At 43.4% G+C, this 27865-nt stretch overlaps 1 protein-coding gene across 3 annotated transcripts in view; it reads left to right on the plus strand.

The window, feature by feature from the left end:
* The window catches only part of clasrp (CLK4-associating serine/arginine rich protein), an 88482-nt gene that overhangs the window by 23389 nt on the left and 37228 nt on the right, over window positions 1–27865 (plus strand). For all 3 annotated transcript variants that reach the window (XR_013937437.1, XR_013937438.1, XM_080530749.1), the window contains exons 7-9: window positions 83–225; window positions 15960–16056; window positions 17022–17100. Coding sequence is in view for 1 of the 3 variants with exons in the window: in XM_080530749.1 (XP_080386875.1) it covers window positions 83–225; window positions 15960–16056; window positions 17022–17100 (319 nt within the window). In the remaining 2 variants the exon portion in view is untranslated. The remainder of the gene's footprint in view (window positions 1–82; window positions 226–15959; window positions 16057–17021; window positions 17101–27865) is intronic.

Genomic DNA, 27865 nt, shown 5'->3' on the forward strand with positions numbered 1-27865 from the left:
GCTGTGACATTAACGCATGCCCGCAGGTATTTGCGTCGTAACACGTAACCCTTCCTTCCTCCCTCCTCCTCCTCCACTGCAGGCTGGCCGAGAAGAAGGCCACCATTGGCTACACATACGAGGACAGCACGGTCACGGAGCCCGACGGCCAATCGGACAAAGGGGAGGAGGAGGACTCGGAGGAAGAGGAGTCGGAGGAGGAGGACGACGGCATCCCGGATATCGGTGAGTTCCTGAACGGTGTCTTAACGTTGTCTTAACAGTTAGGGCCAATCCCAATTCCCTTTTCTACCCCTATGGCTCGTTTTCGAGTGTGTCTCGATTCGAAGCCAAGGCCTTCGAACAGAGCCACAAGCAATAGGGGTTGAAATCTACCCCTATGAATTGGGACAGCCCTTCATCAAATCAAATCAAATCAAATTTTATTTGTATAGCGCATTTCTTACAAGATGCAACTCAATGCGCTTCACACAATGAAAATGTTCAGTCAATCAGTCAATCAATCAATCAATACTGACAGAGCCGCGAGCAGGCAAAAGTAAAAAACCTGTATACTATGTAGCCAGGAAAAATTCCCTTGCAGCCCTCTACCAATAGAGCGACTACTAGCCAGTTTGCTTACCAGTACCCAGCGGTCCCCCAGGGGAGGCCAGGACCACCGGCACAAAGCAAGCAAGCAAGGGCAAAAACCTGTACACCATGTATCCAGGAAAAATTCCTTGCATATTATCGGCGTACACACTGTCCATAAATTTTGTGTTGTATTTGCATCGTTCTGCATCCAGTATGGTCACAGGTCCTGCCAAAAGAGAAACTTAAGCACAGTTATGATGCAACAACACAATAGAGACAAAAAGATGACAGCAATACAACCTGATGGTGGTCCTGGTACACCCTTGTACCGGTTCCAGTACTGCTCTAGGTGCTATTTGGAGCTGACAGTGCCTCATCAGCACCCGGGTCCATTTTCCTGTCAACACAAATCTCAAAAACACGAGTATGGTGTAATGGCCTAGTGATCCTAGTTCTATAATGTCCAATGTCTCCCTTAGTATCAAAAGGCGACATTGAATAAGTAGGTTTTGAGGTCACGCTTAAAAATGTCCTGAGTTTTAGACAACCTCAGGCCCTCAGGTAGGGTGTTCCACAATCTAGGAGCATATATGCTAAAAGCTGATCCTCCAAATCTCTTTGTCCTAGCCTCTGGCACTATTAAAAGTTCCGTGCCACTAGACCGTAGGGGTCTAGCTGGTGTGTATCTTATGAGCATGTCCACCATGTAATTGGGTGCATCACAGTGAAGTGATTTATAAACTAGTAAAAGGATCTTAAAGTCTATTCTATGACTGACAGGGAGCCAGTGTAGTGATCTCAAGACAGGTGTGATGTGCGCTCTCCGTTTGGTCCTAGTAAGGACACGAGCAGCAGCATTTTGAACCATTTGTAGTCTATTTATCATTTTTTTGGGGAGACCTGTCAGGAGAGCATTACAGTAATCTAGCCTACTAGTAACAAACGCATGCATTAATTTTTCAGTGTCTGCCTGGGAGAGAAATGATTGTACCTTAGTGATGTTTCTTAGATGGTAGAAGGATGTTTTAATAGTGTTATTAATATGAGTTTCAAAATTTAGATCTGGGTCAATTATGACACCAAGATTCCTGGCCTGACACTTAGTGTTAAGAGCTAGTGTTTTCAAGTGTGCAGATAATTTCTCTCTCCCAGTTTTCTCGCCAATGATCAATACCTCTGTTTTTTCTTGATTGAGTTGGAGAAAGTTTTGTGTCATCCAAATATTAATATCGGCAATACAGTCTATCAGGTGGTCGATCATCTTGTAGTCGTTGGGAGTTACTGAGATATGAAGCTGAGTGTCGTCAGCATAGCTGTGGTAGTTAACGCTATGCTTCTTGATAACAGAACTGAGGGGTAGCATGTATAGGCTAAAAAGCAACGGTCCTAAAATGGACCCCTGGGGAACTCCACAGGTTGTGCTATAATTTTTTGACTTATGGTCACCAAGGGCTACAAAGTAATCTCGGTCAGCCAGGTAAGTCCTGAACCAGTTTAAGACCGGACCTGAGAGGCCAACCCAGTTTTCAAGTCTCTCAATAAGTATGGAGTGGTCTACCGTATCAAAGGCTGCACTTAAGTCTAAGAGTACAAGAATCGAGAGTTTTTTCGAGTCTGCATTTATCCTAAGGTCATTAGTTACCTTAAGCAAAGCGGTTTCTGTGCTGTGGTATGATCGGAAACCTGACTGAAGTGGGTCATACCTATTATTTAGGACTAAGAATTCATGAAGCTGTCTATACGCTGCCTTTTCTAAAATTTTGCTTAGAAAAGTGAGATTGGATATTGGTCTACAGTTTTTTGGATCAGAAGGATCTAGGTTACTTTTCTTCAGGGTGGGTCTAACCAGGGCAGTTTTTAGCGCCGCTGGAAATATCCCTTTAAGTAGGGAGTGATTTACAATGCCTAGTATGTCATCAGACACAGATTCAAAAATGTCCTTAAAAAAGGTGGTAGGAATAGGGTCAAGAGGACACGTAGACGGTTTAAGCTGTGACACAATTTTACCTAATGTTTCCGTACTAATCATGGTGAACATGCTCATAGTCATGTTCTGTGGTGGCGGATCTGTGGTGCTACACAAACCTAGTCTTTCCTGAGTAATACACATTCTAATATTTGTTATCTTATCCCTGAAGTGGGCTGCAAATTCCTCGCATTTGGTGACAGAGGCTGCGCCGTCTAGAGTCCTAGGAGCAGGGTTTACAAGGCAATCAATTGTCGAGAACAAGACCCTGGGGTTATTCTTGTTTGTAGATATTATCTTTGAGAAGTGATTTTTTCTAGCATTTCGCATTGCCAAGTTAAAGGCAGATAGATGTTCTTTAAAAATATTCTGATCAATCTGTAGTTTGCTCTTTCTCCATCTGCGCTCAGCTTTTCTACATGTTCTCTTTAAGAGATTTATTTCACTGTTTCGCCATGGTGCTCTCCTCTTGGCTCCAACCTTTTTTAGTTTGGTAGGTGCCAGGGAGTCTAGGGCCATTTTTACTTTATTGTTAAAGGTAATTACTAAGTCGTTTTCACATAACGTGGGAGTTGTGTGATTACTGTTCATTAAAGCTTTGAAATGTTCAGCCACTGCAGGGGTAAGATAACGTTTTTTAACAACACGTTCAGCATTGCTTTCAGCTTTACGTGTTACAATGGTAAAGAAAATACAGAAATGGTCAGAGAGGGCCAGGTCGCTGATACCTGATATTGAGACCTCAAGACCCTTTGTAATCACAAGATCAAGGGTATGGCCATGATTGTGAGTGGGTTCATTGACATGTTGGACAAAATCCATAGATTCCAAGAGGTCAATAAATTCCCTAGCCCTCAAGTCAGCCTCATTATCAACATGAAAGTTAAGATCACCAGTGATAATAATCCTATCATAGTTGGGATGGATAATGGATAGGAACTCAGAGAAGTCAGGTAGGAAGGTAGGGGCTGGTTTCGGCGGCCTGTATACAGTTACCGTAAGAATAGGTGGTTGGCATGCCATAACTGTGGCATGATATTCAATGGAGGAGAATATATCAAAGGATATGCTCCTGCAGTTTAGGTTATTTGAAGCTATGGTAGCTGTTCCTCCCCCCTTTTTTCCATTTCTGATTGATTGGAAAAAACTGTAGTTGGGGGGAGATGCCTCAATAAGGGCTGCTGCTCCATTTGTATCTAGCCAGGTTTCTGTGAGTAGCATGCAGTCGAGTTTTCTATCACAAATGAGCTCATTTATGATAAATGTTTTTTTGTTAGATAGGGACCTGATATTCAAGATTGCCATGGAGATGTCATTTTGACACTGGGACTGACTCGTGGGCATACTTAATGAAATGGGTAATAGATTTCTCAAATTTGCGCCATGTATTGCCTTATTTGTGGTGGAGGGAGTCCGATGGGAGACAATAGTCTGGATGGCATGTTTGGTGTTAGAGGAATGGATCGGACTCATCCCACATCAGCGATGACAGGGCGCCGGCCAGGTCCAGGGCTGGACAGCGAGGTCCATGGACATCGACAGCAGGCGGGCACCATACCTGTTTGGGTGAAACCTATCTCTCGCAAACAGCTCATTACGGTTAAAGAACGTGGTGAAATTGTCTATAAATGGGGTTTTCGTACGACAGCAGTATCCCTGTAGCCAAAGGTGAAGACTTCGAATTCTACTGTATTTGGTGTCGCCATACCTGGGACTCGGGAAGGGGCCCGAGATGATGCAGGTCTTACCTGTGCCCTTGACGGTGGCGATGAGGGCTCGGAAGTCGACCTTCAGCTCCTCCGACCTCTCCCGTCCGATGTCGTTGGCACCCACGTGGACGATGACGGAGGTGACCTGGGGGGGGGCATCCTTCACCAGCATCGGGACTACCGCGGCGACGTCCCTCACCTTGGCACCTGGGATGCAGTGGGTTATGGCCTTCGGGACTACAACATGGCGGACCATGGACGAGCCTATTACAAGCACAGAGGGGGGGGGGGGGGGGGAGAAGAGCGGGTGCGGGGGGGTGGAGGAGACACGAACTGAAGTCTCCTCTGCTGGTGGCGTGATGGACCTGTAGGGGGCCCAGGGTGGGAGAGGGGGAGAGAGAGAGGGGGGGCGTGTGGTCTCTAGGGGCGGGGGCGGGGCCAGGCATGTGGTCTCTAGGGGCGGGGGCGGGGCCAGGCGTGTGGTCTCTGGGGGTGGGGGTGCAGGCCCTGGCTCTCTTCGGCTTCGGTGTGGACTGGTGCCTCTGCAGCGCCTCGAAGCTGTTCCGCAGCAGGAGGGCCTCATGGGGGTTGGCGCCAGAGGAGTCGTGGGTACGACTCCTCTTCCTGACGGTGGTCCAAGTCCCTGGTGATGTAGGGACAGTGTGAGTTACACCTGGGATTGGGCTTACAGGTGGAGACTTTGATGTTGTGGTTTGTGTGCTTTCTATGTCTGTAATTATTGTTTTATCATTATGTAATGTGTCAAAAAGTGAATTTAGATACGACTCCCCTTGTTTGATCTGGTGTAGATTCGAGATTCGTCCCTTCATCTCCTCAACCTGGTAGCTAAGCTCCAGGCAGCGCTGGCAGGCCATGAAAGAGAAAAATGGTGTTATTTGCAGAGAGAGAAAAACAATTTGATAGTGATCAATCAGTGTTTCAGAGATATGTGATATAAAAGTGTATAAGGTTCTAGTAGGGGTAGTGGTGGTCTAGTAGAGGTAGTGGTGGTCTAGTAGGGGTAGTGGTGGTCTAGTAGGGGTAGTGTTGGTCTAGTGGGGGTGGTGGTGGTCTAGTAGGGGTAGTGGTGGTCTAGTAGGGGTAGTGGTGGTCTGGTAGGGGTAGTGGTGGTCTAGTAGAGGTAGTGGTGGTCTAGTGGGGGTAGTGGTGGTCTAGTAGGGGTAGTAGTGGTCTAGTAGGGGTAGTGTTGGTCTAGTAGGGGTAGTAGTGGTCTAGTAGGGGTAGTGTTGGTCTAGTGGGGGTAGTAGTGGTCTAGTAGAGGGGTAGTGGTGGTCTAGTAGGGGTAGTGGTGGTCTAGTAGGGGTAGTGGTGGTCTAGTAGGGGTAGTGGTGGTCTAGTAGAGGGGTAGTGGTGGTCTAGTAGGGGTAGTAGTGGTCTAGTAGGGGTAGTGTTGGTCTAGTAGGGGTAGTAGTGGTCTAGTAGGGGTAGTGTTGGTCTAGTGGGGGTAGTGGTGGTCTAGTAGGGGTAGTGGTGGTCTAGTAGAGGGGTAGTGGTGGTCTAGTAGGGGTAGTGGTGGCCTAGTAGGGGTAGTGGTGGTCTAGTAGGGGTAGTAGTGGTCTAGTAGGGGTAGTGTTGGTCTAGTAGGGGTAGTGTTGGTCTAGTGCGGGTAGTGGTGGTCTAGTAGGGGTAGTGGTGGTCTAGTAGGGGTAGTGGTGGTCTAGTGGGGGTAGTTAGTAGTTCGGGGAGGTATCCCGATAGAAAAAAGTCCGTTTAAAAAGTGTAAAGGTGGCTAGCTGGTTAGCCGCGGTAGCTAACTAATAACGCTGGTAATCCCGACTCAGCCTCCCGGCGTCGGATTCGGCGGAACGAGGTCCCGATGTTATATAGGATAGGAAAGCTATTTATTTACAAGAAATGCTTTCTCAATAGAGTTCGGTATAGATAGCAGTTTTTAAGATTCTAGCGCTGTCCAGCAGCAGCAGCAAAAACAAACATTCGTCGTAACCCGGAAACGGAAGTTGTCATGACGTCAACAACAGTGGTTTAAATAGACGCGGTACGGCAGGGTTTCCGTTAGAAAAAATGTGTGCCGGTCAACGTGTCCGGGAAGATTTCAATTTACCGGACAAATGTGAGAAATTCCGGTCATCATATTAAAATATAATATAGCTGTTTGTCGCTGGGATTACTGTTGTGTAGCCTATACAGTATATGCCGTTTAATGTCTCATCCGATACGATTAGATGCGAGCTATATAATATAGGCTTTCATGATTCGCATGCGCTATGCCATAATATTATGTCCAGCGCTGAACGCGCCACACTGGGAACTGAACAGACTGCATCGATCAATGAACGGACTCCACATTACGTTAACTGAAGTCTGTTAAATTGTTTGGGATTAATGTGAGTTTTCTATTTTCTCTTTCCAGTTTTACCCTTTTTTATCAATAAAACAACGTCATTTCTATATCTTAATCGGACTCGCGAGTATGACAATGAGGAGAACATAACTGTTTATTGAGAAACGATTGATAGGCAGGCTGGGATACGTATATAAAGAAATACCACAATGTCTAGATGTATAACATTGTATTGAAAAGTGCAAGAGGTTACATGTAGGCTTCTGGCGTGACACATAGGCTAGCCTAATTTCCGTTCATATGCCTTTTATCAGATAAAATAAAATAGAATAAAACTCTTTGAAAATAAATAGGCTTTAAATGAACTTAACTGCTTTCAGTAGCTCAGTCAGTCCCACATACTGATGACATGCGATGCCATTTTTTGCCATGTGAAATGCAACTTGTAGATGAGAGTGCAGCTTATTGTTAGCCGTTTCATTAGCCTGCTCACAGTGGCCTGACCGCCGATATGTGCTCACTGCACCGCCTGTGATCAGTGAGACATTCTCATATTCGTTGCTCCTCTCGTGAATCCGTTATTCCTCCCCGATTTTTTGCACGGTGAGCAGAACATTTTTCCTTCCCCATCTAAACGCAGCCAGGGGAAATGTTCTTTCCATTCAACTCGGAACCCTCCAGTTGGCTGGAGGAGCCACTACCTCCATCTCTTTAGAGCCAGACTTCTCCTCAGACTCATTGTAGCTTGGTTTCATGAAGTCATTGTTAAGCTTACTTTGTCTTGCCATGTTTACCTCTCGCTCGCTAATGGTGCACTTTAAGCTGCAACGTTTGCAGGTTAAAAGCAGGGTTGCCAGATGGGCCGGGTTATCGCCGAATGGGCTACTGGGTTTAGCGGTAATAGACTGGTTAGGCTGTAAAATCCCATCTGGCAACCCTGCCACCGCTGTTTCGCGGAGTCATCATCATGCCGGCGTCAAATCATATAATAATAAAAGAAATATAGCCTATATATTCATCTTTTTTAATATAGAAGGAATCAGAATGTGACAATTCAACTTTAGCGAATTGTATTCAAATTGTGGTTAGAGGGAATTATTTTCACCGGACATTATGACCGAAGAGATTTCAATTTGTCGGACTTCAATAGATTTTACCGGACAAAGACCGGTAATTACTGGTTAACGGAAACCCTGCGGTACGGGTGACGCGATCTCGCAATGCCTTCTTCAGCTGTGTTTATTTCTGTTGCGTGTGCTATAAGGATCTTTTTTAGTTTGTTATCAACACACTGTAGTGTTTAGACGTTCCTTTTTTAGTCTCTTCCGTCAGCGATGTCTTTTTTGTGGACATCGCAATAATGACAATGAATGACTCCAACCAAAACACAGAGTATTAACCAGATCTGTCAGCGCACGATGTTCCTCCAAAGATACCCGTGACTCAATCCTCAGCCACCACATACACACGAGTCCATCAGTAGTCATAAAGCGTTGTCCAAAAATCACGTTACCAAGCGCCTTTCTCAGAACAATTCGTCGTCTAGAATCCAAAAATCAATCCATCATAGTGGTGGTCAAAAACGTAGAAAGAGGATCTCTTGGGGACGCGGCCACATTTGCTTGTGAAGGAGAGATGACAAATAAGCGGAAACATTTCTCAGTAGAGTCGAACGGTGATAGATCATCATCCTTTACGCATATCCTTAACTGTAGTTACATTTCGCGTGTCATATGCCATTAGACATGGAAATATGTCAATGCGCGGCTGTCATGCACAAATCAGCTTGTAACGTTAGACACACAAGCACATCAGCATAATAACATTTTGTTGTTGTTGTGCTTGTTATAAAGAAAAGGTCTATAATCCACTGAAATGAATGATACAACCCATTAATAATATTACCTAATAACAACTGCTCGGATTAGATTGCGGGTGGAAATAGGTCAAAATGCGCATCATGTACAAGTCAGCCGAACGTTTGATAGATAACTTTACATATGTGTACCATCATCCACTGTCAAACGCCACAGGTAATAATTGATTTATGATTGTACATCTCTGAAATGCTCGACTGTCATGCAGCGTTGCGTTACTGTAACGTTAGACACAGCACCGACATAAAAGCGATTTTTGGGTTATGCTTGTTATAAATAAAAGGTCTATTGATTGATTGATTGAAAACTTTATTAGAAGATTTGCAGAAGTAGGTACATGAGAGTACATATTACATACAAGGTCAACTAAAAGGATAAAAACCCAAGAAAGCCACTGGCTTATTTCAATTGGGGTCCTTGATTTTCAATTCATCGTTACATGTAAGACAGACAGGAAAAGAAAAAAAACTAGTACTATCTACAAGATAATACAGACAAATAACTATTACTATCTACAAGATAAAAAATACATCCATCAATACTAGATATACAATACAACAAAACATCAGGTATGTACAGCGGGTAGGACAGGTGGGGACATACACCACAGGTGGGGGCGGGGGACAAAACACAAATATATAATATATATATAATATATATAATGCATTGTAATGACATTAAACTAAGACAATAAGATGGTTATCATAATTTTCAAATCTTTATTAATAAGTAATTACAGAGAAAGTAAAATGACATTTCCGCATTGAATAGAGCGACATAAGATTTCTGTAGATGATTCGCAATGCATCCTGGAATCAAGGGCTAGCGTACCCCTATGGCTTCGAAGCTAGTCTGGTCCTGGAATCGCTCGAAACGAAGTCATAGTTAGCCCTCGAAATGAAGCCATGGCTCGATGAAATATGAATTGGGACAGCCCCTACCCCTAAACGTGAACGCGCAAATCGAGTGAAAACGAAGGGCTAGGGGTGAATTGGGACGGGGCCTAAGTCCTTGGGCCAAACTTCAAAATTGAACATTTCATTACCATCTGGGTGGGCAAATTCTAGATGTGATTTTTTTATTCCTATACATCCCTAGATTATGTTTTGATATGATAGACCTTTTGGTTTGGCAGCTTATTAGTGGTTATCACCTCTTAAAGGTATGGAGTGCTTTTCTTCCAAACCGGGAGTTTTGACAGAAAAAGTCCCCTGCCATATCTTGCTCCCCTTCGTATGATTCGCGCGTAGCTGTGCTGTGGTTGTGATAGAGACATGAGCCCTTTCATGTTCTTTATGCGCCCGAGTCTCCTAAACACGTAGAGACCAACCCCGAGTCGATCATAGATTCCTACGCTGAGCTATGGTAACTTTCCCGCACCTACCCCCTACCGGTGAATGCCTAATTTTTGCGGTTTTCCGGAGGTATTGTGCGGTAGGTGCGGGAGAGTTACCATAGCTCAGCGTAGGAAGCTCTGAACGACTCGGGGTTGGTCTCTACGTATTTAGGAGACTCAGGCGCATAAAGACCATCTGGCTCATGTCTCTTATCACAAGCACAGCCAGAGCTACGTGCGACTCACGCGAAGGGGAGCAATATATGGCAGGGCACTTTTTTCTTTCTTTTTTTTTGTGGACCCGAATGCAGGACACTGAGGCAGATGAAAGGTCAAACCCATGGATCGGTACATTTATTGTTTTCTGAAATGTTATGTTTAAATATACAAATTATACATTATCTACTTAAAATATTTCCATAACTTTCCAGAATAGAAATCTAATCAGTAAAAAATTATCTAAAACTAATCTAAGCAAGCCTTTAGAATATGGATAATAAAACATACAATACATAACATAAAATAAAAATCGTACTATACTCCTCTTACTGTATTGTCTTTATATAATGTACGTAAAGCACTTTGAATTGTCCTTGTCGTATGAAATGTGCAATACAAATAAACTTGCCTTGCCTAAACCCTTTTTGAAGGTTTTGTTTATATCCAGGTTTCACACATCTCTGTAGTTACGTTATGTTCAGTGAGTGAGTCTAGTTGCTGGTGACCGCTAGGACCATAGGCAGATGCCTTGTTGGTAAGTAATTTGTTCAAAGTGCTTAAAACAAATAAAGTGTGTGTTTACCTCCTCAAATAAATTAACTTAGCCCCAGCCAGATCCATATTTAGAGGTAAGTTACCTCAGGTAACTTTAGCTAGCAAGCTAGTTTAGAGTGAGTGGTAATGTATATCTAGCTAGTTAGATAACTAAGCGACCTTGGGTTCCCTGAAAGGCGCTATATAAATGCAAGTTATTATTATTATTATTATTATTATTATTATTATTATTATTATAACTAGCTAGCTAGTTTTTTCCACCATAAATCATCTCCTGAAGCCACAACCATCTCCCACTACTGAGGCTACAGAGCAGCGATGTAACAGCTTCATTGACTTTTTCAGATCCAAGGTCAACAACATTCGCTCTCTGATGCCCAGCTCTTCCTCTCTGTCTCCCTCTGCTACCAACCCCTCGCCTGGGAGTTTGCCATCTCTCCCATGTTTCACAGAGGTTCAACAGAGCCACATTATGGAAATCCTTAGAGGAATGAAATCATGCACTTGCGCCCTGGACCCCATTCCCACTGCTCTGCTCAAGTCATACGCCTATCTCCAACCTTGCCTTCCTGTCCAAGGTGCTAGTGAAGGAAGTTGCTTCCCAACTCCAGGATCACCTCAAACACAACAACCTGTTTGAAAGATTTCAGTCAAGCTTTCGCTCAGCCCACAGTACAGAAACGGCTATGCTAAGGGTGACACATGAACTGCTGATGACATGCTCCTGGACCTGACAGCAGCATTTGACACGGTGGATCACACTATCCTCCTAGAGCGCCTCCACACCACCATTGGACTCTCAGGCTCTGCACTGAAGTGGTTTCAGTCCTATCTCTCTGGCAGGACTGAATACGTCTCACTGGGAGGATGCAAGTCCAGACTTCTCCCTGTCACCTGTGGTGTTCCACAGGGGTCGGTTTTCGGCCCCATCCTCTTCATCACCTACATGCTCCCCCTCGGTCGTGTCATCACCAGATATGGGAAGTCTTTCCATTGTTATGCTGATGACACACAGCTCTACATTAAAACTGCCCCAAGCCCCTCTGCAGCCATGTCATGTCTCACCACCTGTCTTGAGGGCATGGATGAACAACAACTTCGTTCAGTTAAACAGTAACAAATCCGAAGCTCTTCTTGTTGGCACCCCACACCAGGTTCAGTATTCGCCCATATCACAGCTCACTTTCGAGGGTCAAGTCATCCCCTTCTCCTCCTCAGTCTCAAATATGTGGGTTAGGTTTGACCCTCACCTGACCTTCAGTGACAGAAATACCTCACCTGACCTTCAGTGACAGAAATATTTCCAAACTCCGTCCCACTCTAACCCTGTCAGATGTAGAGAACTTGTCCATGCCTTTTTCTTCTCAAGACTGGACTACTGCAATGCGCTCTTCATCGGGATTCCTGGCAAAAGCATACAGAAGCTGCCGTACATCCAGAACAGCGCTGCCAGGATCCTGATGAGAGTCCGCAAATACAAGCACATGACCCCCGTTCTACACTCACTACACTGGCTCCCTGTCTCATTCAGGGTTGACTACAAAGCCCTTCTTCTCACCCACAAATGCATCAACGGACACGCACCTCCCTATCTACAAGAACTCATCACTCCACAAACCTCCACCCGCACCCTCATGTCTTCAAACAGCTTGCTCCTCCAGGTCACCAATACCAGGCTCCGCACCATGGGGGACTGAGCCTTCTGTTCGGCCTTTCTAGCCAACTAAGGGCAGTACAGAGCCTGTGGAACAGCCTTCCTAGCCAGCTAAGGGTCAGTACAGAGCCTGTGGAACAGCCTTCCTAGCCAGCTAAGGGCAGTACAGAGCCTGGACTCTTTTAAGACAGGCCTTTGACTGTTGAACTGTGTTCATTCTTGTGATTTATTTTGTGTTTTTTTACTATGTTTTTAACTTATTATGTTTTTGTATTTTTTACTCTGTAGCACTCTGATATTCTTTTGAATGAAAAGTGCAATACAAATAAAATGCATTATTATTATTATTATTTATAGTTAATAACACTTTAGTTAGCTAGCTTAACTAGCAAAGTAGCCTGTTGTGTACCCAGGCTTGAGACAGGGTTTTATATTGTAGTAATATTAATGTACCGTATTTTCCGCACTATAAGGCGCACCGGATTATAAGGCGCACCTTCAATGAATGGCCTATTTTAGAACTGTTTTCATATATAGGGCGCACCGGATTATAAGGCGCACTGTCGTTTTTTTGGGGGGGGACTGGGGTTGCGTTATGCATCCACTAGATGGAGCTGTGCTAAAGGGAATGTCAACAACACAGTCAGATAAAGTCAAACTTTATTAAGCGTTCTGACAACTCCGTTCACTCCCATGGTAACGTTGTTCAAACGTTAATGTGCATATTAACAATATTAACAATAACATATTAACAATATTAACAATATCTCCCAGCCTTGTTCACTCTTCTCCCAAACGTGGAGGGGAACTTTTCCCTGATTCAGTAAACACGTAGTAAAAGAAACAGTCTGATAGTATTGTCGTTAGGTATACTGTGTCGTCGGAAACGTATCTACTGCCATCGATAATGTTCTCTCTTCTCTTGGGGTTCATAACAACGTAATGATCAGAGTGATCTTAAGTTCAAAATCTAAAGCCTATGATACACGGGCAACTGTGAAGAAAAGGACAGGATGTTATCCTCCGTCTCGTCAGGTTCTCCTCCTTCATTTAAGATGTCTTTGTCTTTGTAGACCTCAAGCTTCACATTCCAAAGGCATGGGTGTTCTACAATGACATGGAGACAGAGGGATGAGATGTTCATTAATTCAATTCAGTCAAACATTCAAACTTTATTTCAGTAAACACGTAGTAAAAGAAACAGTCTGATACCACTAAATCAAACGTTAGTGCATAACTCAACATTGTTCAGTTATGTATAACACGTAAAGCTCACTTTTTCAGTTCATTCCTCGTCCACGAATCCCTTGAATTCTTCTTCTTCAGTGTCCGAATTGAACAGTTGGGCGAGTACGGCATCCAATATGCCCGGCTCCCTCTCTGTGACTGTAGAGACGCTTCTACTTGCTGCTCTCTGTTCGAGTTTGTCCTCTAACTGTGGCCATCTCGCTTTGTTCCCTCGGAAACTTTGTTTAGTCTTCTTTACTTGGCGCAGGTCATCTTCTTGCTTCCTCCACTTCCGTACCATTGATTCATTAATGTTGAATTCTCTTGCTGCTGCTCTATTCCCATGTTCTACTGCGTGACTGACAGCCTTGAGCTTGAACTCTGCGTCGTAAGCGTGTCTCTTGACAGGAGCCATTTTGTGGTCTTTATACACACAAGTGGTGTGGGACTGTGAGTAAGCACCGGTGTTTACTGATTACCGTAATGCTGCAAGCGGTGCGGCTTTGTAGTTTACCAGTCGTACTGAAACATTTTATTATTATTAAATTGTTTTTATTGGTCATGCAATTTTTACATTTTGATCCATATATAAGGCGCTCCGGATTATAAGGCGCACTGTCGTTTCTTTTTCTTTTTTTTTGGCTTTTAAGTGCGCCTTATAGTGCGGAAAATACGGTAACTTAATTTACATAAAATTTACAGAAGATTCCTTGTTTGTAGCCCCTCTAAGTTGTAAAGAGATCTGCCCCAATTACTGCACCCTGACAATATTTTAGTTTAGAATAAGGTTGGTAATTTAATGTCAAACTAGATGTATTCCTCTATTTCAGAGACCCACATCATCAGCAGTAAGTTTAAGTCTAATGATGGATCCAACTTCAGGTGAATGCAGCAGCAACCTGCCAAGAAAGCGGCATGGACATCATCATCCACTGCTCTGATGATGGACAGCATCATCCACTGCTCTGATGATGGACAGCATCATCCACTGCTCTGATCAAGGACAGCATCATCCACTGCTCTGATCATGGACAGCATCATCCACTGCTCTGATGATGACTCACACTCAAACCTGGTGTCACCCCAAAACCTGGACTCATGGAGAACTTTGTTGAGGGCGGCAGAAATCAGAAAACATCTCCCAATTTTGGACCACACCTACCACCGGACTCCATACACCTACAGCTTTCACTGCCTTGTGGGCTAAATAAATGTAACTGTCCATGGGTTTGACCTTTCATCTGCCTCCGCCTCAGTGTCCTGCATTCGGGTCCACTCCCGTACAGAACGTAGGCTAACACACATTTTAAACGACAGCAGTCCATACTTTAAGAGGGGATAAGGTATTAAACTAAACAAGGTCCAACAAGGTCTATCACATCAAATAATAATCTAGGGATGTATAGTAATTAATTACTGTCTTTATCCAATCTGTGGTCCCAATGTTCTTTAAAGATATGCAAATTAACTCATATTTTAAGTAGATGCATCATTTGCATATTTAAACATAACATTTCTGAAAACTTGTAATACAAAAAATGATTGTCTCAATGTAAGTACTCAACTGGGGAAGTTTCATGGTGATATCTATTAGGTAAAATGTTTTACCCATCAAAAGGTCCCCTGCCATATTTTGCTCCCCTTCGCGTGAGTCGTACGTAGCTCGGGCTGTGGTTGAGATAGAGACATGAGCCCAGATGTTCTTTATGCGCATGAGTCTCCTAAATACGCAGAGACCAATCCCGAGTCGATCAGAACTTCCTACACGGGAGCTATGATAACTTTCCCGCACCTACTGCACAATACCTCCGGAAAACCGCAAAAGTTAGGTATTCACCGGTAGGGGGTAGGTGCGGGAAAGTTACCATAGCTCATGGTAGGAATCTCTGATCGACTCGGGGTTGGTCTCTACGTGTTTAGGAGACTCAGGCGCATAAAGATCAAGAAGGGCTCATGTCTCTATCACAACCACAGCACAGCTACGCGCGAATCATACGAAGGGGAGCAAGATATGGCAGGGGACTTTATCTGTCAAAACTCCGGTTTTGAAGAAAAGCACTCCATACATTTAAGAGGTGATAGACCTTTTGGCTTGGCAGCTTATTAGTGGTTATCATATGAAAACATAATCTAGGGATGTATAGGAATAAAAAAATCACATCTAGAATTTGCCCAGAATGTGGTAATGAAAAATGGTTTGGCCCAAGGACTAAGTGTCTTAACGTTGTCTCTGTCTCTCACAGGGACCGGTGTTGACGTGGTTGTGTTTGGGAGAGGGGGATGTATGTGGGAAATGGATAAACACTGTCTTGATTCTGTTTTTTCTCTATTCTGTGTGTCTGTGTGTGTGTCTGGGTGTGTCTGTGTGTGTGTGTGTGTGTGTGTGTGTGTGTGTGTGTGTGTGTTTCTGTCTGTCTCTGTCTGTCTCTGTCTCTGTCTGGGTGTCTGTGTGTGTGTGTGTCTGTCTCTCTCTCTGTGTGTGTGTGTGTGTGTGTGTGTGTGTGTGTGTGTGGGTGGCAGATGTGGAGGTGGACATTGACGAGATCAACCAGGAGCAGGTGTTGGAGCTGAACAAGATGGCCACCCCGTACGGAATGGCGGAGGGAGACTTTGTCAGGTAGATTGTTCTAGACCGGTGTCCTTTACAAGCCTCCTAGTTAGAGCTCTCTAGTTAGAGCTCTCTAGTTAGAGCTCTCTAGTTAGAGCTCTCTAGTTAGAGCTCTCTAGTTAGGGCTCTCTAGTTAGAGCTCTCTAGTTAGAGCTCTCTAGTTAGAGCTCTCTAGTTAGGGTTCTCTAGTTAGGGTTCTCTAGTTAGAGCTCTCTAGTTAGAGCTCTCTAGTTAGGGCTCTCTAGTTAGGGCTCTCTAGTTAGAGCTCTCTAGTTAGGGCTCTCTAGTTAGGGTTATCTAGTTAGAGCTCTCTAATTAGAGCTCTAGTTAGGGCTCTCTAGTTAGGGCTCTCTAGTTAGAGCTCTCTAGTTAGAGCTCTCTAGTTAGGGCTCTCTAGTTAGAGCTCTCTAGTTAGAGCTCTCTAGTTAGGGCTCTCTAGTTAGAGCTCTCTAGTTAGGGCTCTCTAGTTAGGGCTCTCTAGTTAGAGCTCTCTAGTTAGAGCTCTCTAGTTAGGGCTCTCTAGTTAGAGCTCTCTAGTTAGGGCTCTCTAGTTAGGGTTCTCTAGTTAGGGCTCTCTAGTTAGAGCTCTCTAGTTAGGGCTCTCTAGTTAGAGCTCTCTAGTTAGGGCTCTCTAGTTAGAGCTCTCTAGTTAGAGCTCTCTAGTTAGGGCTCTCTAGTTAGAGCTCTCTAGTTAGGGCTCTCTAGTGTGCTAACCCTCAGTGTAGCGGCTGCTAACCCTCAGTGTAGCGGGTGCTAACCTCCAGTGTAGCGGGTGCTAACCCTCAGTGTAGCGGGTGCTAACCCTCAGTGTAGCGGCTGCTAACCCTCAGTGTAGCGGCTGCTAACCCTCAGTGTAGCGGGTGCTAACCCTCAGTGTAGCGGGTGCTAACCCTCAGTGTAGCGGGTGCTAACCTCCAGTGTAGCGGGTGCTAACCCTCAGTGTAGCGGGTGCTAACCCTCTTTTGTTTTGGCAGGATGCTGAGGAAGGACAAAGAGGAGGTGGAGGCCATCAAACACGCCAAAGCCCTGGAGGCAGAGAAGGCCATGTACTCAGTACGGAGAGAAAATACTCTGTCTGTCTGTGTGTGTGTGTGTGTGTGTGTGTCCCACCTGGGAACACCACCACTAGTGTGCCCTTGAGTTGATATCTTGTGTGTGTGTGTATATCGCTATATCTTGTGTGTGTGTATGTCTTGTGTGTGTATCTCTATATCTTTTTTGTGTGTGTGTATCTCTATATCTTGTGCGTCCCTGTGTGTGTGTGTGTTTGTTATATCTAAGTTTGTGTATATCTATATCTAAGTGTGTGTGTGTATCTATATCTAAGTGTGTGTGTGTGTGTATCTATATCTAAGTGTGTGTGTATCTATATCTAAGTGTGTGTGTGTGTATATCTATATCTAAGTGTGTGTGTGTGTGTGTGTGTGTGTGTATCTATATCTAAGTGTGTGTGTGTGTGTGTGTATATCTAACTGTGTTTGTGTGTGTATTTATATCTAAGTGTGTGTGTGTGTGTGTGTATCTATATCTAAGTGTGTGTGTGTGTATATCTATATCTAAGTGTGTTTGTGTGTGTGTGTGTGTGTGTGTGTATATGTGCATATCTAACTGTGTGTGTGTGTGTGTGTATCTATATCTAAGTGTGTGTGTGTGTGTGTGTGTGTGTGTGTGTGTGTTTATATCTAAGTGTGTGTGTGTGTCCAGTGTTTCCTCCAGGATTTTTCACATTATGCGTGCACGCGCATAAAACGCGCACTGGCGCTCAAAACAATGACGTAATTTCACCAAAAACTAGAGGGTTGCAACAATGATTATTTTTTAAATAGTGGTTAAGTCATTAAAGCCGAGCAGGTGATTTTATATAGAAGGTGATCAAATACCAATATATCCGACAGCTGCAGCGGAACATAAGGTACGCGCATGACACACACACACACACACACAGAAAGATCATCAGCTTATCGAATATGAAGTACACAAGAGTAGAGTACACATGGAACCGGGAACGCGCATACAGCACTGAACAACATCTGTAGAATATAAACTTGTGACTGACAGTACATACAACATACATACATACATACATACATACATACATACACACACACACAATGAAAGATCATCAGCTCATCAATACGAAGTAGGCCTACATGGGAGTACACGCACAAAACCGACTAATGTTACTCATTAACTGTTTACACAAGTAAAATCACAGTGTGACAGTCAGATGGAGCATTCGGTAAACAACAACAGCAAGGTAATGCTATCAGTTGAGTTAAAGAAAACCAACTCTTACCTTTGAGGACACCAACATGAGCCCTGCTTACCCGTACCTCTGCCGTTCTGTTTGTGGTGATTTTAGAGGCAATAGATTATTTTTGCCCCGCGCATATTGCTATGAATAGTTCGAAGCTAGGTGCTTGCACGTTAGGTGCGAGAATGCTCGGTTAACCCATTAGCGGGAACATTATTTGTTTCACAAAATAGGCTGATTTAATTGACCATGAACGTCAGAGACATACATTACGAATGTTCATTTAAAATACTCTATACTGAGCACTGGTATAAGAACATGAACCAGAGAACAGCAGTAAATGCAATAACCCACAGTCGTCGCTGATGATGTTGCATTTTCGATTAGGATACGTTTACGGGATTAAAGGGACGGGCGAAGAGAGAAATCCAAATGTCCCGCTAAATTCGGACCAATCACAAAACTGTTTTGAAAGCGCGTCGCCTCGCGCCGCGCGCCTGTTGAGAGCGATTCAGTCTCGATTGCAGTGCGAACACAAACGAGAGGTTAATTGCAACATTGTAACATATTGTAACTAACTACGCCCTAAATCGTAACGAAATGTAGGTCTGGAAGCGGCCTAAATCTAGCTTCAATCTGCTTTTTTTCTGTTCTCCGGTCATAATAACTCGCTGCCTTTCTGCGCAGCCTGAATCAAAGTGGACTGTCTGAATCAATTAGTGGCGGAGGAAATTCATTCGTGGCGGCCCGCCACGAATAAATGCATATAGAGGAAACAGTGGTGTGTGTGTGTGTGTGTGTGTGTGTATATATCTAAGTGTGTGTGTGTGTGTGTGTGTGTGTGTGTGTGTATCTATCTAAGTGTGTGTGTATCTACTGTATATCTAAGTGTGTGTGTGTATCTATATCTAAGTGTGTGTGTGTATCTATATCTAAGTGTGTGTGTGTGTGTGTATATCTAAGTGTGTGTGTGTGTGTATCTATAACTAAGTGTGTGTGTGTGTGTGTATATCTAAGTGTGTGTGTGTGTGTGTGTATATCTAAATCTAAATGTGTGTGTGTGTGTGTGTGTGTATCTATATCTAAGTGTGTGTGTGCGTGTGTGTATATCTAAGTGTGTGTGTGTGTGTATCTATATCTAAGTGTGTGTGTGTGTGTGTGTATCTATCAGGGTTGCCACGCTACCTGGAAATCAGGGAAAACATGGAAATTATTGAGCCCTGTTCCATACCTGGAAAAGGCATGGAAACTGAGCACAATTGAAAATTAACATGGAAATTCTTGTGTTGTCCTGGAAAATTCAAAGGGCTTTAAAAAAATCTTGTTCATGCTTGTAACTGTATTTATTGTGCTGGATTACAATCTGTGTATAGGCTATGTCTTGCTCTGGACCAGGGGTGCCCAATACGTCGATCGCGATCGACCGGTCGATCGCAAAGGTAGTATGGGTAGATCGCATGGCATTGAAAAAAAAAAAAAAAAAAAGTTCGCCTATCATCCATCCTCACTATGGCTTTTGCCACTTGATTGACGTACAGGTAAGCCAGTCTGCGATCTGATCTTTTCACCTAACACACGGTTCACCATGCATGCACAGTCAACAGCGCCAACTACAAAATACAAAATACCGGCGAGACTAATTAACTAGTTAGCCTTCCAATTTCTACTATTTACTACTAAAGAAAGGGTATACAAATGAGTGGGGAAGCTGGACCAAGTAAGAAACCAATAACGTATAACTTCCATCCAGAATGGGAGGAGGACTTTTACACGATGTGATATTGGAAGTGCGTCTGTCTGATCTGCAGATCTACGATGGCTGTTAGAAGGGAAATGTGGCAAAAGAGCGAAAACGTACAGCTGTAACGATAGCTTCTTATCGCGTCAGTCACGTTCTTGTTAAACACAAGAAGTCATTCAAAGTCATTCCCTATGCAGACTGGCAAATGTGTGTGTGTGTGTGTGTGTGTGTGTGTGTGAGCGAGAATAGCAAAGAGGGAGGGTTTGTGATGGTCTTCTCCTGTGGTTGTGTGACAGAGAGAGGGAAAGTGTATTGTGAGTTTACTATGCAGGCTGGGAACTGTGTGTGTGTGTGTGTGTGTTGATTGATTGATTGATTGAAAACCTTTATTGTCCCCAATGGGGAAATTTTGTTGTCAAACAGCTTAGTTAGGGCAGACAGAAAACATTCAATAAAATACATAAAACAGTGCAGGCTCAATAAGTAAAAAGTTCCAAGTTCCAAAGTTCCAGCTCCAGGTCTCCCCCACCCTGCAGGGCCTGGTTGTAGAGTCGGAGTGCAGCTGGAACAAAGGACTGTCCAAATATTTTTGTACTTTGACGGGGGAGAACAAATCTGTGGCTGAACTTGCTCCTCATCCCCGCCAGCTCGCAGTACATCGGGTGGGAGGGATTGGCCAGCATGGCCGCCAGTTTTTTCCCCATCCTCTGTTCTGCCACCACCTCTAGGCTGTCCAGCCCGGTCCCCACCACAGAGCTGGCCTTCTTCACCAGTTTGTTTAGCTTCGCAGCATCCCTGGCACAGATGTTTCCACCCCAGCAGGCCACGGCGAAGAACAGAACGCTGGCAACCACCGACTGATAAAACATTCGCAGCAGCTTGTTGCAGACACCGAAAGACCTCAGCCTTCTCAGGAAAAACAGTCTGCTCTGCCCTTTCCTGAGAAGAGCCTCGGTGTTGTCAGTCCAGTCCAGTTTGTTATTAATTTGTACTCCCAGGTACCTGTAGGAGTCCACCCTCTCGACTTCCACCTGCTTGATGGTGATGGGGGCTGGAGTCCTTCTCTTCCTCCTGTGTGTGTGTGTGTGTGTGTGTGTGTGTGTGTGTGTGTGTGTGTGTGTGTGTTTGTAGTACGTGCATGTACGTTTGCGATGTTGAAACTAGACTGGTAGATCTTGGCAGACTGGCTACTTGAAAAGTAGATCTTGGTTCCAAAAAGTGTCAGCACCCCTGCTCTGGACTATACATTTCAAATTCAATGTGGTCTGTTGAATGATGGAAAGTAACGTAATGTGACAGCCACATAGAGGCGCCAGTCCACCTCTGCTCAATGATTGTGCAATTTGCCTGTCAAGACTACACTACACTTTTCAGGGACTAAAACGAATATTCTCAAATGTAAGTAGCTGTCTTTGAACTGTCTGTGGCCGTTCTGAATTTGGGTTTATCAATGTTGGTTGCAAACAAACATTGATGTGCTTACTAGCTAGTTAGCTTGGAATGTGTTGCTAACGGTAACGATAACGGCCGATAGTGCTAGCGCTCAGGGTTTCCGTTAGAAAAAATTGGTGCCGGTCATCGTGTCCGGGAAGATTTCAATTTACCGGACAAACGTGAGATATTCCGGTCATCATATTAAAATATAATATAGCTGTTTGTCGCGGTGATTACTGTTGTGTAGCCTATATATGCCGTTTAATGTCTATTTCTCATCCGATACGATTAGATGCGAGCTATTAATAAATATAATAATATATAGGCTTTCATGATTCGCATGCGCGCTATGCCATATGCATCGATCAATGAACGGACTCCACATTACGTTAACTGAAGTGTGTTAAATAGTTTCACGACAGTAATGTAAGTTTTCTATATTCTCTTTCCAGTTTTACCCTTTTTATCAATAAAACAACGTAATTTCTATAACCACGTCTCGCTGATTGGGAAGGCATTAAGTCTAGCTGCCTGTCAAATCATACTTACTCAGACTCGGGAGTATGAGAATGGGGAGGATGTATCGGGGGGATACACACCCGTGGACTATTTCACTTTAGTGGCACAAATTGAACTCTAACACTATAGATAGACTAAATTGAACTAAAATGATGGACACCGACTGAATAACTGAGTGGGGGGAAGACAGGTCTCAAATGTGGAACAATTATAGCATGTAATACATAAAGATAAAACATACACAAATATATAACATTGATATCCCTAAACTCAAATGTAGTGTGGTGTTGTCAACCTAATCTAATCAATCCTAATCTAATGGTGGGGATGTTATACTCTGAATCTCCCGACTCAGGGCTGGAACGGGCACGGCAGGCTCAATCAATGAACGGGGTTGAGATGGCCACTAGCGTCCTTTACTAGCCGCATCTCACGGCCCTCGGTGGTCATTCACTATGCTCTAGCACATCCAAAACACGCAGAACAATAACCTTGACTCCGGTCACTGCAGTGGTTTTATTTAGACTAGATCAAACTAAATTAACTGACTAAACTACTCGCGCCGTTGAGAGACAGGGTTGCCAGATGGGGGGGGTTACCGCCGAATGGGCTACTGGGTTTAGCGGTTATTTAGCGGACTAGTTAGGCTGTACATTGTCAATCCCATCTGGCAACCCTGCCGCTGTTTGTCATCGCGTAGGCTAGTCTACACATTAATAATAAAGAAAACATAATATGTTATAGCCTATATATTCGTCTTTTTTAATGTAGAAGGAATCAGAATATGTGACAAATTAATTTTAGCAAATTGTATTCAAATTGTGCTTAAAGGGAATTATTTTCACCGGACATTATGACCGAAGAGGTTTAAAAATGTCGGACTTCAACAGATTTTATCGGACAAAGACCGGTAATTACCGGTTAACGGAAACCCTGCTAGCGCTAATACTTCCTGATATCCGCGAGTGGGGGGCGCTAGTTAAAACGGTCATATCTCAGCGTAGGAACGTCGGATTTACTCCGTTTTTTTGTTAGGGTAAACGTCCCTATTAAGCCCACGTACCATATAAGCCCAGTTGTAACTTCTAAGTAAAATTTTAAGTAAAAAAAACTGCATGATCATTTTGTGCTGTGTAATGTTTCTTCAAATGAAGCTGCTTCCTAGCTACATGACAGTTGTTCTTGTAAGACAATCAGATTTCAAATATCATTTACAGGCCACAGGATAAGAGTACATGCAAAATGAAAATAGCTATTGAGAGGTAAGCAATTACAGATTTGAATAGATCAAGTTTGTATTGTTACATATAAAATATATTTTATTTATTTATCAATAAATCATGAAGTGGGCTTATTTGGAACACACATGGGCTTAAAGGGTGCATTCGGTACCCCATGCCAGACTTTGGACATATTTCCTTAAATTAAACAATAAAAACATTAAAAAGTGGTATTAATGAATTATCAAAACTTCAAATGAGAGATTCATGTTTAATTTAATCTATAACTTTCTTAATTATATTGTGGCAGTATATATAACAAATGTCTGCAAACAGGTTTTGGTGGGCTTAATAGGGACGTTTACCCTACATGCTTAGTGGAATAACCTAATTGCCCCACGTTGCTCACTCCCTCACAGCCCGCGCCACATGCAAAAGAAAACTTGCTTTCTGTTCTCATGATTTATTTTAGATTTCATTTTAATGTTTTGGCTAGTAACAGTATTACCAGTTCAACGTTACAGTGTGAACAGTAAGCCTAATATACAATTTCAAATCTGTGATGCAATTACAGGAGTGAGTGACAATGACACGCGGCAAGTTTAACACTGATTGGAAACAAAACCCCCAATTCAAGGACTGGATAGAAGAAGTGGCAAGAAGTCCACAAGGCATATTGTAGGTTTTGCCACAAGTCTTTTGACATCAGTAACATGGGGGTCTCATCTCTCAAGAGCCATGCAAAAGGACAAGCCCATGCCAAGAGAGCTGGACAGAGCAGTAGAAGAATGACAGATTTCATGACAAAAGAAACAGGAGAAGGAAGCAGCCGCCCAGCTAACCTAGAACCATCTAGTGTTGATGAGGAAAGTGGCAGTCAGGGAAGCACAGCATTACAGGTGCCCAGTACTAGTGAACAGGAAAAAAGTGCAGGAACACAAGCAAGGTCAGCGTTTTTTTCGAGCCAAGTCGTGTTTGAAGCAGAGATTTGCAGGGTAATCAAGATGGTCAGGTCACACTACTCCTTCAACTCCAACTCTGATATCTCAGCCACTTTTGCTCAGATGTTCCCAGACAGTGAAATTGCCAAACGTTTTTCATGTAGCAAAACAAAATCGGCGTACCTGATATGTTTTGGCTTGTTTCCTTATTTCAAAGAGCAGCTGATCAAAGACATAAGACAAGCACAGTGCTATGTAGTGTCTTTTGATGAGTGCCTAAACAAAGTGACACAAACAGAACAGATGTTATTGTGCGCTACTGGAGTGAACGTGAAGGGAAGGTAGCTGTGCATTACTTTCATTCAGAGTTCATGGGACATACTCAAGCAGAGAAGATTTTGGAGAGCATCAACAGAGCCCTGTCACCACTTGATACTAAGAAGCTCCTGCAGATATCAATGGATGGCCCTACAGTCAACTGGAAGTTCTTGAGGATATTCCAAGAGGGCAAGAGCCAAGAGGACCCAGATGCACCGAAGATCATCAACCTGGGAAGTTGTGGTCTGCATGTTGTACATGGAAGCTTCCAGAATGGAGAGAAGGAAACAGGTTGGAAGATGGGAGATGTATTGAGAGCTCTTTGGCAGGTGTTCCATGACTCACCAGCAAGGCGAGATGATTTCATCGAGCTGACTAAAACAGCAATATTTCCTCTGAAGTTATGTTCCCATCGATGGGTTGAAGACTTACACGTTGCTGAGCGAGCAATCGAAGTGTGGCCAGCTGTGAAGGAGTATATCAGCAGCCACAAGAAACTTCCGAAGAGCAAAGTGCCAACATCTGCATCCTACTTGACAGTGAAGCAGGCCACGGAAGATCATCTTTTCCTGGCTAAGCTCCAGTTTTTCGCTTTTGTTGCAAGACAGCTGAAGCCTTTTTTTAGAGGTATTTCAGACAGATGCCCCAATGGTGCCATTCTTGTCAAAGGAGCTCCAATGCACCCTGACAGGCCTGCTGTCATGCTTTATCAAGAGAGAAGAATTGGAAAACATCAAGACACCTCTCCAGCTCTTGAAACTGGACCCCCAAGTAAAGGAAATCCATGTCCCACTCAAACACCTGGACATAGGATTTGCCACCAAGCAGGCTTTGGAGAAGGCATCTGAGAAGCTCCGGGAAAATCCAGTGAAAATCTTGGAGTTCAAGAAAGAATGTGTCTCCTTCTTCGCAATGACCTGCAAGAAAATGATGGACAGAAGTCCTCTCACCTATCCAGCTGTACGGCACATGAGGTCCCTTGACCCTGTGATCATTGTGACAGAAACTGAAAGTGCAACAGCAATGTTTGAGAAACTCCTACAGGTTCTCCTCAATGCGGGATGGTGCCCCGCCACCGAGTGTGACAAATTCCTTGCTCAGTATAAAGCATTCTCATCCTATGTCAACGCAAACCACAAAGCAGAGTTCCAAGAATCTGTTTACACCTGCAGACTTGATGAATTCCTTGGAAGATTTGTCAGTGGCAGAGAAGAGTATGCAGCACTGTGGAACCTCATTAAATATCTCCTCACGCTGTCTCATGGTCAAGCTGCAGTAGAAAGAGGGTACTCTGTTAACAAGGATATGCTTGTTGAAAACCTACACGACTCTAGTAGCACTGCGCTTAGTCCAGCGCTTAGTCCAGGATGCTCTCCCAAAAGGCCTGATACAACACTGCAAAGGAGCAAGGATGAGGTATGAGCAGTATCTGGAGGACAAAAGGAAGAAGAAAGACCAAACTGCTAATGAGAAGAAAAGAAAGGAGCTCTACCAAGAAATTGAGAAAGTGAAAACAAAGAGGCAAAAAATAATGATAAGCTATGAAACAATGCAGAAAGAAGCAGATGAAATGGCAATCAAGGCAGAGAAGAAACATAACTTCCTTTACTCTCAAAATCGAATGCCTATCGCAAAAGTGTTTAAAAAGGTAAAAAGGAAGAGGTGGCAGTTCTAGACAAAACCCTGGAAGACCTGCAAGAGAGTGTCAAGAAGCTACACTGAGGTATGTGCAATAACCTTCTGACCTTACACTTCTCTCAAGTTACCTGTTGGGAAAATGCATACAACCCCAACTCATTAGATACATATTACACTATACAAGGATGGGACCACATCCTAGTAGCCTACTTACCTATCTGGAGCCCTTTGGAAAGAAAAGGTTGAGAGGGGGGGGGGGGTGTATGGGACAAATATTTTGACAAATTGACAGCTGTTTTTGTCCTTTGCCAATCACATGCCTGTTGTGGAGAGAACTAACATTTTCTCAAAACACATTTAACTGTGTTTCAGATCTTCAGACAGTCCATTCAGCCCTGAGACAGAGAATGGATGGTGATGAGAAGAAAAAGCTGAAAGATTAAAAAAGCCTGCTATTATAATGATGACTTATTCAGTCTCTCAAAAGTGTTCAGTGTATATAGTTTGTACAGTTTAATAAAATGGTGCACATCTTCAGTTGTTTGCATTATTCCATGCATTGGAATTGGCATGTTATCAATGAGCCACAATCTCTAAACATTTAAGAGCTGATCACACATCTAGACTAGACTGCACATCTAGACGGCACGTCTTTTAAATCAAGTAAGTAGTCAGGTGTCCTCTAGGGGTGGGGGTGGGCCGGTGTGGTGGACGGGCGGGGGAGGAAAGTTTTAACAGGCTATACTGTATATCAAAAACATGGTACCTGGAAAATCGAGAGGTGGTATGGAAAATTATTTCAAGGCAAGCGTGGCAACCCTGTCTATGTGTGTGTGTGTATATCTAAGTGTGTGTGTGTATATCTAAGTGTGTGTGTATCTATATCTAAGTGTGTGTGTGTGTATCTATATCTATGTGTGTGTATATTTATATCTATGTGTGTGTGTATATCCAAGTCTGTGTGTGTGTTTATCTAAGTGTGTGTGTGCGTGTGCGTGTGCGTGTATATCTAAGTGTGTGTGTGTGTGTATATATATATATATCTAAGTGTGTGTGTGTGTATCTAAGTGTGTGTATCTATATCTATGTGTGTGTATCTATATCTAAGTGTGTGTGTGTGTGTATCTATATCTAAGTGTGTGTGTATCTATATCTAAGTGTGTGTGTGTATATCTAAGTGTGTGTGTATCTATATCTAAGTGTGTGTGTGTGTATATCTAAGTGTGTGTGTGTGTATCTATATCTAAGTGTGTGTGTGTGTGTGTGTGTATATCTAAGTGTGTGTGTGTGTGTATCTATAACTAAGTGTGTGTGTGTGTGTATATCTAAGTGTGTGTGTGTGTATATCTAAATGTGTGTGTGTGTGTATCTACATCTAAGTGTGTGTGTGTGTGTGTGTGTGTGTGTGTATATCTAAGTGTGTGTGTGTGTGTGTGTGTATATCTATATCTGTGTGTGTGTGTGTGTGTGTGTATCTATGTGTGTGTATATCTAAGTGTGTGTGTATATCTAAGTGTGTGTATCTATATCTAAGTGTGTGTGTGTGTATATCTATATCTATGTGTGTGTATATCTATATCTATGTGTGTGTGTATATCTAAGTCTGTGTGTGTGTATATCTAAGTGTGTGTGTGTGTGTGTGTGCGTGTATATCTAAGTGTGTGTGTGTATATCTAGGTGTGTGTGTGTGTGTGTGTGTGCGTGTATATCTAAGTGTGTGTGTGTGTATATCTAAGTGTGTGTGTGTATATCT

This window comes from Nansenia antarctica (genome assembly GCF_963989245.1).
Source record: "Nansenia antarctica genome assembly, chromosome: 5".
In the NCBI taxonomy this organism is placed as follows: Eukaryota; Metazoa; Chordata; class Actinopteri; order Argentiniformes; family Microstomatidae; genus Nansenia; species Nansenia antarctica.